Genomic DNA, 10337 nt, shown 5'->3' with positions numbered 1-10337 from the left:
TTGTTTTTTATTTTTTATTTTTTATTTGCTGTGTAATGTCTCCCTCCATCTCGCTTTTAGTTTGTCAGTTTGTGTCTGAACGAGAATGGTGAAAGTCCCACTGCAACTTCCTCCTCCGCTCCTTCTACTTCTTCTTCTTCCTCTGCTGCTGCTGCTGCTACTTCTGCAACTGTCGTTTTGTTGAACGTTCCTCTGCCATTGTCCATATTCGCGTTCTTCTTTAGTTTGTCTTCTCCACTCACATTGTGATCTTTCCAATCCCTTCTATCCTCCACGTTCAGGTTCTTCTTCTCTCATTTTCAAGTATCACTTCGAGTTCCACTTTGCTAATTTTCCTTGTCTCTGTATGTATGTATTGGATGCATTTTTGCTTTCTCTCTCGTTTTTTTTTTTTTTTTTAATGTTCAAACGGTGTTTTTATGCCGAGAAATTATAAGAAGGGAAAAGAAATTAAATTATCAAGTCTTTATGTTACAACTATTTGGCTTACTGGTTTGAGTATTTACTTCAAATTCATAGTTTATGATCTTAAAAAAAACGAAGAAAATGTACATTCTTTCTACATTGTGTGCTTCGAGCCAAATCTATTGCCTTCTTATCATAAAAATCTGAGCTATATTCTTTTTTTTGGGTTAAATATTAAGTTGGTCTTTCAAGGGTATCTCTAGTTACATAGTCATTGAAGTGAGAAGCGTCTGTGTTATTGGTTATTAGTTGTTTTTTGGGGTAAAATAGTGGTTGTTTGTTTCCCAAGAAAAACAAAGAATTTTACTTTGCAAGCATATTCGATTCTTGAGTAAGTTGGCAGATAGTGTAGCTCTCCTTTGTTGGCATTTTCTGCAATCACTATCATTCTTCATTACATTTGAAGAATCAAACTTTTGAAGCACAATTCATGATTTTGTGAACATCTATGGGAATTGAAGTAGCAAAGTACATGCCCAGAAGGGGGGGATATAGAGCCAAATCAATCGGATGGAGCAATACGACATTCTAGAGCAAATCGGGAAAGGAGCTTTCGGTTCTGCTCTTCTTGTGAGGCATAAGCATGAAAAGAAGAAGTGAGGATGAAAATTCCTTCTCTCTCTCTCTCTCTCTGTTATTTTGTTTTAATGTCATTGAGCACTATTTAATGTATGATCGATATCACAATGAATTAGTTCACGAGTGTGCTTTTCCTTCTAATTTTGTCTTGTTTTGGTACTATATTAAGGTATGTGCTGAAAAAGATTCGTCTTGCCCGCCAGACTGATAGATCTCGTAGATCTGCACATCAAGAGGTTGATACTCTTTTTTTCGGTCTTTATAAATAAACAGAATCTCGTGATGGCATAATCAATTTCCATTTACATTCTCTTTCTGAATATGTTTGGTGCCACATTAATCCTGGTTATTGTTACAAACATTTTATTTTTATCCTAGGTTCCTGAGGATTCCAATACTAGACTTTATCAGAAGCAAAAACTACTGGAAAAAATAAACAAAAGAGAAAACTTAAGGAAGTTGATTGTGGTGTATGTATAAACTGTTAAAAAAAATACTGTAAGAAATGGTGATCATCCTCACATCAAGATTTTAAAACATGTTAACAGCTGTTGCACATGAGGAAGCATCTGAACATAAGATTCATGCTTTAAACGATATATAGTTGCAGTACATATTAGGAGCCAAATTCTGGACCAGATTGTGGAGAAGGGATTTTAGCTGGTTGGACTACAATTGAACCTCTGATGTTAATTATTCTGGATGTATATATTAGATTATACAGGGACTGACCCATTTTCTGGTTTTGTAGATGGAGCTTATTTCTAAATTACGAAATCCATTTATCGTTGAGTACAAGGATTCTTGGGTGGAGAAGGTGTGTTGTGCTTGTAATTATCTATTATGTATCTGTGCTCATGCCATGGTGGTAGCCTTTTCCAATTTTCTTCTGCTTCATTGATTGGATGACTGAGTGAGTAATTGTTTTTCGTATGTTCTTGTTTTTCTCTTTCTCCCAATGCCAAAATGTTACGGAGACTCTTGTTCATGCTAACTAATTTTCATTCAAAAATATAAATCTATGTAAAATGTACCAAATATTATGACCTTTGATAAATACATCTTAATTCTTGAATTTTAGTATTCACTGGCCTAGTCTTCTCAGACAACAATGGATATTTTCGAATTACAAGTTTGTAAAGATACTTTTCGAAATTGTAAAATACCTATATATGATAAGTAAATATGAACTTGTCTTGTAAAGTTTAATAGAGACTTAAACTTTCGTTTGTTTATAGATTGCTAACAAAAGATAATGGGTGCAATTCTTGTAATTAATTGTTTGGTTTCTTTTTCTTGTTGATGCTTTTTCAACCCTAACTGGAGTCAGGCCATAGATAACAGAGTTGAATTGTGTCAGCAATGTGAATCATTTTGTGAGTTTGATTCAAAATCAACAGTCATCTTTGGATTATATTGGACATACTCTAATCAAGAAATTTTTTCAATATTTTTTATGGGCATGGCTGCATCTTTGATGGGTAGTGTCAAGTTGGCAATTAACACAGTTGCGCCCATGAAGAGTTCTTTATTTTTGTATATACATTTTTTCCCCCATGGGTAAACCTACCTCATTCAAGATTAATTATTTTTGTTTGTTTATAACTTTGTCTGTGACATAGCAGTTTATTCTGTTTTGCTGGAAACCTTACTAATATTCTGTAGCCTTTCATTGTGTCATATTGATGGAATTCTTTTCCTCTCAGGGTTGCTATGTGTGCATTATTATTGGTTATTGTGAAGGAGGTGACATGTGAGTGCTCTTTCTTTCCTGTTGAATCAAAACTTGAGAAATGATGGCTTTTGCTGTCTCAAAGCCTTGGATAACCTCAAACCATCCATGCTAATTTTTATGTTTGGTACAGGGCAGGAGCTATAAAAAAAGCCAATGGCCTTCTTTTCCCTGAAGAGGTTTTTATTCTTTTTTTTTTTTTTGGTGTATTTATTTTCTCCTTATGCTGCAAAAACTGATTTGAATTTTACATTCATTGAGTATTCAACTATCATGCGCCTAATTATTTTATTCTCCTGAGAGTTTTAACATCTGATTACTAAAGATCTACTTTTAGCAGATGCTCTGTAAGTGGCTAGTTCAACTCCTAATGGCACTTGACTACTTGCACATGAATCATATTCTTCATCGTGATGTGAAGGTTAGCGGTCTTTCTATCTCCATCCATATTCTCTGAAGTTATATTGTTCTAATAGTGTTCTATGATTCCATCAGTGTTCAAATATATTCTTGACGAAAGATAAAGACATACGTCTTGGTAAGTGATCTTACAGTTTCTGTAGTTCTCACAAAGGGGATCACATGCTTGCTAACAAGAATTAATGATGGGGCAGGTGATTTTGGACTTGCAAAAATGTTGACCTCAGATGATCTTGCTTCCTCTGTAAGCAGTGTGATCCATACATCAATAAATTTATGCATAATTTATTATAATGGAATTATTACCTTGTAATTCAGGTTGTGGGAACTCCAACCTATATGTGTCCTGAGCTCCTTGCTGATATACCTTATGGTTCAAAATCAGATATCTGGTCTCTGGGTAAGCATTGTGTGTGTGTTTGTGCAAGCTTGGCCTGGATTAATTCTGTAGTTCTTTAGTTGAATGTGTTTGTGAATCTTGAAATTCTGTCATCCAGGATGCTGTATATATGAAATGACATCTCATAAGCCCGCATTCAAAGCATTTGTAAGTATTTGGACCCTATTGTTTCATTTTCAAGTGTGTGTTTCATGGAAAAACTTGATCAAGGGCCTCAGGGTCACAGATGATATATTTGGTAACAGTGTACACAATTAGACCATTCTGATACTTCATAATTTCACCAGCATTCAAATGACTTTTGAAACTCTTAGATTCTAATAATCTAATTCTAGTTGGCCTACAAAAAAGAGCCATATTTAAGATAATGAATGTTCAAATACATGCATATGCACACACACTGACCTTCTACATAATTTGAATTTAAAGAAGTACAAGACAGTGGCTTAGCTTAGTTTTTGTATAAGGTTAAAATAATTTCATCGCAAGTCTTGGGTCTGGTGTATACAGAACCTTCATGTAAAAGACACTTTCTTAACATCAGGTATTTTGGAACTAGATAAAATGATAACCAGAAGAAAGTCTCACAATTATGAAACTTTTTGCGTTTTGCACTTCCAACTACATCAACTAATTTATTAGTGCTGCAGGTTAAAATTGATCATTCACTGTTAGTTTAAGCTTTTGGATTTGACCTTTAGCTTGGAATTGTTGTCATGAACTTATTTTGAGATTTTAAATATTTTTATTTTCTTGTATTGCATTGTTATGTTGCTTCCGCCCTCCCAGTGCTTGTGTTCATTTTGTTTGGATTTGGACTGGCAAGTACACTAGGAATTAACAAATGTGGAAAATCTGGCTGATGATTGATTTATCCCTAAGAAATGATAAATGCTTTACTGTACCCTTGTTTTTATCAATTAGTTTGTTTTTCATGGTTAATGCTGTAAGGCTTCCCAGAAAATTCTTTACTTTTAGGCTTTCTCCTGCACGTCCAGTGATTGGTGTATGTTATATATCAGTATTTTTTAGTTACAAGTAGGCTGCTGCCTAGTGGTCAAATGGTAAGCGTAGCATGAACTATAGACTCCTATATCCTGGGTTCGATTCAGCTCTATTATTTACCCAGGATTACCCAATACACAGTTTTGGTAGGTGGGGTCATGTATCTGGGGTTTACTTGTGGGTTGAAGGGGCTCTGCCTTGATGAGGTTCCAGGTTCCAGTTCCTACAACCTGTTTTTATTGTTGAAGTTACTTTACTTTCTTTATCTCGTGCAGGATATTCAAGCACTGATCAACAAAATTAATAGGTCTGTTGTGGCTCCGCTTCCAACAAAATATTCTGGCGCATTGTAAGTCTTACCTGCATTGGTGGTTAAAGTAAAGGTATTATTTTTACGAAGGCTAGTTCCTAAAACCATCCAAGATAGACATTTGGCAGTGAGGTGGATTAAGTGGAAGAGATGGAACAATGGATGGATTGTTGGATAGTTGGAGTGTGCTTAGTTTGTTCCTAGATTTCACTTGTAAACTTGTAACACATTCTATCTGTATACTTATCTTAGTTTCTTGTTGGTGAATTTTGTTGTCCTAACCATATTTCTTTTTTCTGATTTCAGTCGAGGCATTGTTAAAAGCATGCTGCGGAAAAACCCAGAACTTAGGCTAAGTGTATGTATTACTCTTCTCTAACCTGCAGTTTAGAGAAATATATATGAATAGCATATATGCCAAACGAACCGCTTTTTAGATAATTTGCAAAGTTAATCACAATGGATTTGCTCATTCTGCCATTTTTTTTTTTTTTTTTCCAAATCATCTATCCTATATTTAAAACGTGGAGCTAAAATGTGGCACATATTTGTGGATGGACACCGCTTTATATGCCTACATGTAAACTGGTCAGTCACCATTTAGGTTTTGGGGGACAATTCATGGAAATTTTCATTAAACACTGCTGGCTCACAGACATTGCCCTGTGTTTCTGTAATGGTATGCACCACATTACCAATTAACAACACTTGTACTTGGGCTATGCCTATCCTTATGATCAATAAAATCTAGTTTACCGATAAATAAAAAATAGCGATTGTAGTCTGAAAATGTGATGCTCTCGATGGGGGCAATTTGTGGGCAGCGGGATGTTGGTACTCTTGGCATATCAGGATGTAGTGGTAATGAATAATTTTTCTCCATGTAGTAAGCATATTTTCAGTCCTTTTGCTTTCCAAAAGGTGTGAAGATCGTAAAATAAATATTTGTACATTCAAGAATTAGAAAATTAACTACCAATATGCCATACCGAATTTAAGATAGTTTATCTGACTCGTGGATGCATTTTGTCTAGATAGTTTATCTGACTCGTGGATGCATTTTGTCTTCTTTTAATGGGTGAAAGCCACCTTATATTTGCTCTTTGAGACAGCCTATGCTTTCAGAATGCTAAGATTTTATTGTTTGGATAGCATTCTTGAACTATCATAAGACAATAGAAAGGTAACAAAATCAAACATAGCTGTTCCAATTTGCCTCCATCTGCTAACCTGCCATTAAGAAATTTATTGAAATTACATGTTCTTGCTCGGTGATTTCCCATGATATTTGTCCGGTTATAACATTTCTACCACTTTCTATGTTCACATATGCCATGTAAGGTGTGAGTATTACAAAAAAGTTTCTGTAAGAATTGAGATGCACGATTCTTTTCCCGATGGCATGTTGATAGAGGTGGGGGCATGTGCCACTATTTGTTACTTCAGGAGGGTTTTTGTTCCAAAAATAAAGTACATTGTGATATGTGACAGCAGTTGAAAATTTTGGGGTTCTGTATCTAAATTTTCTTAGAATGAAAAATAAGCTCTTGAAAGCAAAATTTCGCATCTTCTCATGACACCTTGTTTATTATCAGCAGCACGCCTCCATAAGAATCACCATCTAAATTCTTACAAAAAATCTGCTTAGAGTACCATTGCTACCATTGGACTTGTAATATTCGCTATAAACACAACACTGACCACCAGTTATGGAACTGTGCCTGTTAAAACAACAATGGACCAACTCCTTCACTCTTTGTTATTAACTCTTTAACTAATATGTAACCGGGACAGTAAGCATGATCGGCCTTTTGCCCATGCCCACAGTTATTAATACCGTCACCCTTCATTTCTATACACATTTTCTCTGTTCCTTAATACAATATCATCTATTGGCATTTGCTAAAATTGTTTCTGTTTTTGCTTTGCAGAAAGAGAAAATATAAGTTTTAAAAAAATAAAATAAAAGTTACTTTTCCTCCAAGGTAAGTATTTCGAGAAGAATATCGAAATAGTGCCATGAACTGTCATTGAAGCAGTTTTAGGAAGGATATATAAATAGAATCATGCATTCTGCCATTTAATGATACAATTGCAAGACTGTTGTGCTTGCAATGCGACCAACAATATTTGAGTTTTTTTGTGTATACAGTTGCTTGAAAGTATATCTTTTTAGTGTGTCAGTGGCACTGAAAATCTGGAGTGAATCTACTGTGGCAGGCAGCAGAGCTGCTCGGGCATCCCCATCTTCAGCCTTATGTCCTTAAGGTTCATATCAAGATCAATAGCCCCAGACGCAGTAGTTTACCATTTTCCAGGCCGGAAACCACTTATATGAAGAAAACTAGATTTTCAGAGCCAAAGGATGTTCCTCTTGATAGGTACAGGGAGAAGCGCTGTTCATTCAGCAATGATAGGGCTTTGAATCCAAGCATATCTGGGGCTGATCAAGATTCTCTATGCTCTACACAAGAAATTCATGATACACCAAGTTTTTTAAATCGAAGGTTGCAAGAGCCATCTGTTGGAGGCATCCATAAGGAGATTGCCATTTCTAAGACTATTATTGCGAAAGCTTCAGATATTACGAAGTCTTCAAGACGTACTCCAGCGAAAGATTCTTGTGCTTCTAAAAGAAGGGAATCGGTAAGATCTGATTGAGGTCTCTCTCTCTACACACACATGCATGTAATGATGCTTGACATGATAATAGTGGTTGACATGTGAGTTTATCCAGCTAAGAAGCTCAAGCTTGAGTATCATTCTCTGTGGAATTGTTTGACGTTTGGATAGTAATTTGCTTGCCTTTGAGTTTTCAATTTCATTTTTGCAGTTTGCCATTTCACCCACTCCAAGAAAATCTGTCACTACAGCCCGAAGAGCTTCTTTGCCCATGTCAACAAGAGGTTCAGGTACTCATAAGTCCCCATGCAGGCCCAATATTGGTATTCTTCGCTCACTAAAATCTCCCGATGTTTCTGTAAATTCCCCTGGAATTGACAGAATAGCTGAATTCCCATTAGCCTCTTATGAAGACCCATTCTTCTTTATCGGTAAAACTTTATCAACCTCGGCACAAGGTTCCTCTGGCTCCCCAGTCATGTACAATGATCAATCCATCACTAAAGACAAATGTACAGTCCAAAGCAATAGAGCTTCTGCCAAACCCAGTTTTCCCGATGCATGGCAGGGACTTCCTCACACCATGCTTGAAGCAGTTAGACAGGAAAGGAGTGATGAATGCTCTGATCAAAATGCAACTGCTGGGGCATCAAGCAGAACGTCATCGGGTTCTCATCACCGCCAGTTTGACACATCCTCATTCCAGCGAAGAGCTGAAGCTTTGGAAGGGGTGCTTGAATTTAGTGCAAGGTTGCTGCAACAGGAAAGGTATGACGAGCTTGGGGTGCTGCTAAAGCCATTTGGTCCTGGGAAGGTCTCCCCCAGGGAAACTGCTATCTGGTTGACCAAGAGCTTCAAGGAGAATGCTCTGAAGCAGGAGGATTAATTAGCACCATTAAAGCTGCAGCCACATGTACCATAAATCTATCTGTAACAACTTAATATAGCCAGATCTATTGTTTTTGACATGTTGAGGCGCTAGGAGTCTAGGCAGAGATGCTGATATAGTAGATTTTTTGTCAGATTTACTGTCATTTACATGACCTCAATGTTCTTCATGCATCGATTTAATGATTTTGATTGAGATGGGAATTTAGGTAACATCTCGTTCATGGATCTTTATGTAGCTTGACAGATGAGGTGATGAGATGAAAGTGTCGTTATATGTCACCTATCAAACCTTTACAACCGGCCGGACCGAGTCAAACAATATTTTGTTCTTCTGATCAAGATTGATAGATGTAATTCATTAACATCAATATTCATAGATATGATCTGCATACAAACATAGCTGTCATATCTATGCAATTGATTCATAGGTGTATAGATATCTGCAATACTCATGATGCAAGCCATGTTGTCACAAGTCGGCTGAGGAACAATGAGGAGTTGGGTTCGAGATGAAGTCTGAAGCTTCAGAAGTCAGTTAGGTCAATAAGAGTTTACGTTGGACTTGGACCGTGAAGTTAGTGAGTGGCCAAGGTTGATGGTCCGTAGTTAATAGGTTGAGTTCTGTTTTAATTTGTGAGTCCAATGGGCCTGTGAGCCCCATCATAGTTCATGGTTGTCTTTCATTTAGTGCACTATAACAGTGAGGTTGCTTTTGAATTTCCCTTTGTCAGTACCTATTTTACTGTAGCACTGGGTGCGGGTTGGTATGTCAGATTTTATGCTATACACAATTTTCTTCTCTCTATCTCTCTCCTGACTTCCCTCAATTTCTTACTGTTCTTGGAGTAGCTCACCCTCGAAGTGAGGCATACCATCTCTTCCCCTGTATGTCCCTGCTAAAAGCCTTATTACAGTATCAGAGTGTTACAAGTGGTATCAAGAGACTCGTTCCCAAGTGACCTAGAAACAAAGAAATAATAATAAAAAAATGGCAGAACGTATTCGTTTAAATCAATTGCAAGATGGCCTGAGAATCTGAGGTTATTCAAAAAATCTTCAGATTCTCAGCTCAAAAGCCTAGTGGCCGAGATGTTGGCACTCAAGAGGCAATTTGATTCTATCATGCAGCAGTTGGCTTCTTTGACTTAGGAGCTGCAAAGGAGGAACAACGGGCTACCACATGGAGAGTCATCTTCAGATTGTCAAAAGCGGCACGTACATGTAGAACAAGGAGGAGAGCCTCCACAACAAGATCGAAAAGAATTGATTTCCCAACTTTCAATGGTAATGAACCCAGTGGATGGTTGTACAAAACAAACAATTTATTCTTTTATTATAATACCCTACCCCAACATAAACCAAGGCTAGCATCCTTCCATATGGAGGGCCAAGCCTTAGTTTGGTTCCCAGGATCTCGAAGAGTCAAGAGTTTTAAGGGATTGAGAAGGGTTTACTAAGACTCTGTTGTTGAGGTTTGGTCCATCTTTATACAATGACGAGGCCTTTACTAAACTTAAACAGACTGAATCTATGGAAGAATGAATACATGTCAAATTTTGAGGCCCTTTCTTAGTGGGCTCAATATTGAAATTAGGTTTTCTGTACGGATGTTCAACCCCAACAACTTACTGGCAGCTTATAACCTTGCAAAGATCTAGGAAGAAAATGTGGGTGAGAGTAGGAGAAACCACAAAGCCAAGAGTCCTTACCAGGATGCTGGTATACTGAAAACTCCCCCTGCAACAGGAAACAACAGTGTTAAATCTGGTCCAAAAAACTCTTATTCTTGTCCAAAAAATTAAACTACAATAAATGAAAGAGAAACGAGATAAAGGTCTTTGTTATTACTGTGATTCTAAATGGAATCTAGGTCACAAATTTTAGTAGCCCAAACTGTTTTTAATTGAAGAGGT

General features: G+C 36.9%; 1 protein-coding gene across 3 annotated transcripts; it reads left to right on the top strand.

The window, feature by feature from the left end:
• LOC122319224 (serine/threonine-protein kinase Nek2-like) lies at positions 1-8763 on the top strand. 3 transcript variants are annotated; one of them, XM_043137187.1, is made up of 15 exons: positions 1-281; positions 930-1061; positions 1214-1280; positions 1796-1861; positions 2751-2797; positions 2910-2955; positions 3114-3197; positions 3272-3314; positions 3391-3440; positions 3515-3596; positions 3694-3743; positions 4877-4950; positions 5218-5269; positions 7132-7557; positions 7745-8763. In XM_043137187.1, the coding sequence occupies exons 2-15, from the start codon at positions 976-978 to the stop codon at positions 8417-8419; spliced, it is 1848 nt and encodes a 615-aa protein (XP_042993121.1). In that variant the 5' UTR covers positions 1-281; positions 930-975; the 3' UTR covers positions 8420-8763. The 3 variants fall into 3 exon arrangements, with proteins under 3 accessions (XP_042993121.1, XP_042993120.1, XP_042993122.1); XM_043137186.1 differs by having other exon boundaries at positions 927-1061; XM_043137188.1 differs by having other exon boundaries at positions 2-281; positions 927-1061; positions 3117-3197.
• Positions 8764-10337: the final 1574 nt, after the last annotated feature.

Source organism: Carya illinoinensis, chromosome 8 (genome assembly GCF_018687715.1).
Source record: "Carya illinoinensis cultivar Pawnee chromosome 8, C.illinoinensisPawnee_v1, whole genome shotgun sequence".
NCBI lineage: Eukaryota > Viridiplantae > Streptophyta > Magnoliopsida > Fagales > Juglandaceae > Carya > Carya illinoinensis.
Note: the sequence above shows the minus strand (reverse complement) of the source record. Positions and strands in the feature narration are given on the sequence as shown.

What these genes read in the sequence shown, in the direction of transcription:
- LOC122319224 (XM_043137187.1), top strand. Translation starts at nt 976, where the DNA reads ATGGAGCAATACGACATTCTAGAGCAAATCGGGAAAGGAGCTTTCGGT. An exon ending in AGGATTCTTGGGTGGAGAAG is followed by an intron (nt 1,862 to 2,750) that starts GTGTGTTGTGCT and finishes TTTTCCTCTCAG; the next exon opens with GGTTGCTATGTGTGCATTAT. An exon ending in AGATAAAGACATACGTCTTG is followed by an intron (nt 3,315 to 3,390) that starts GTAAGTGATCTT and finishes ATGATGGGGCAG; the next exon opens with GTGATTTTGGACTTGCAAAA.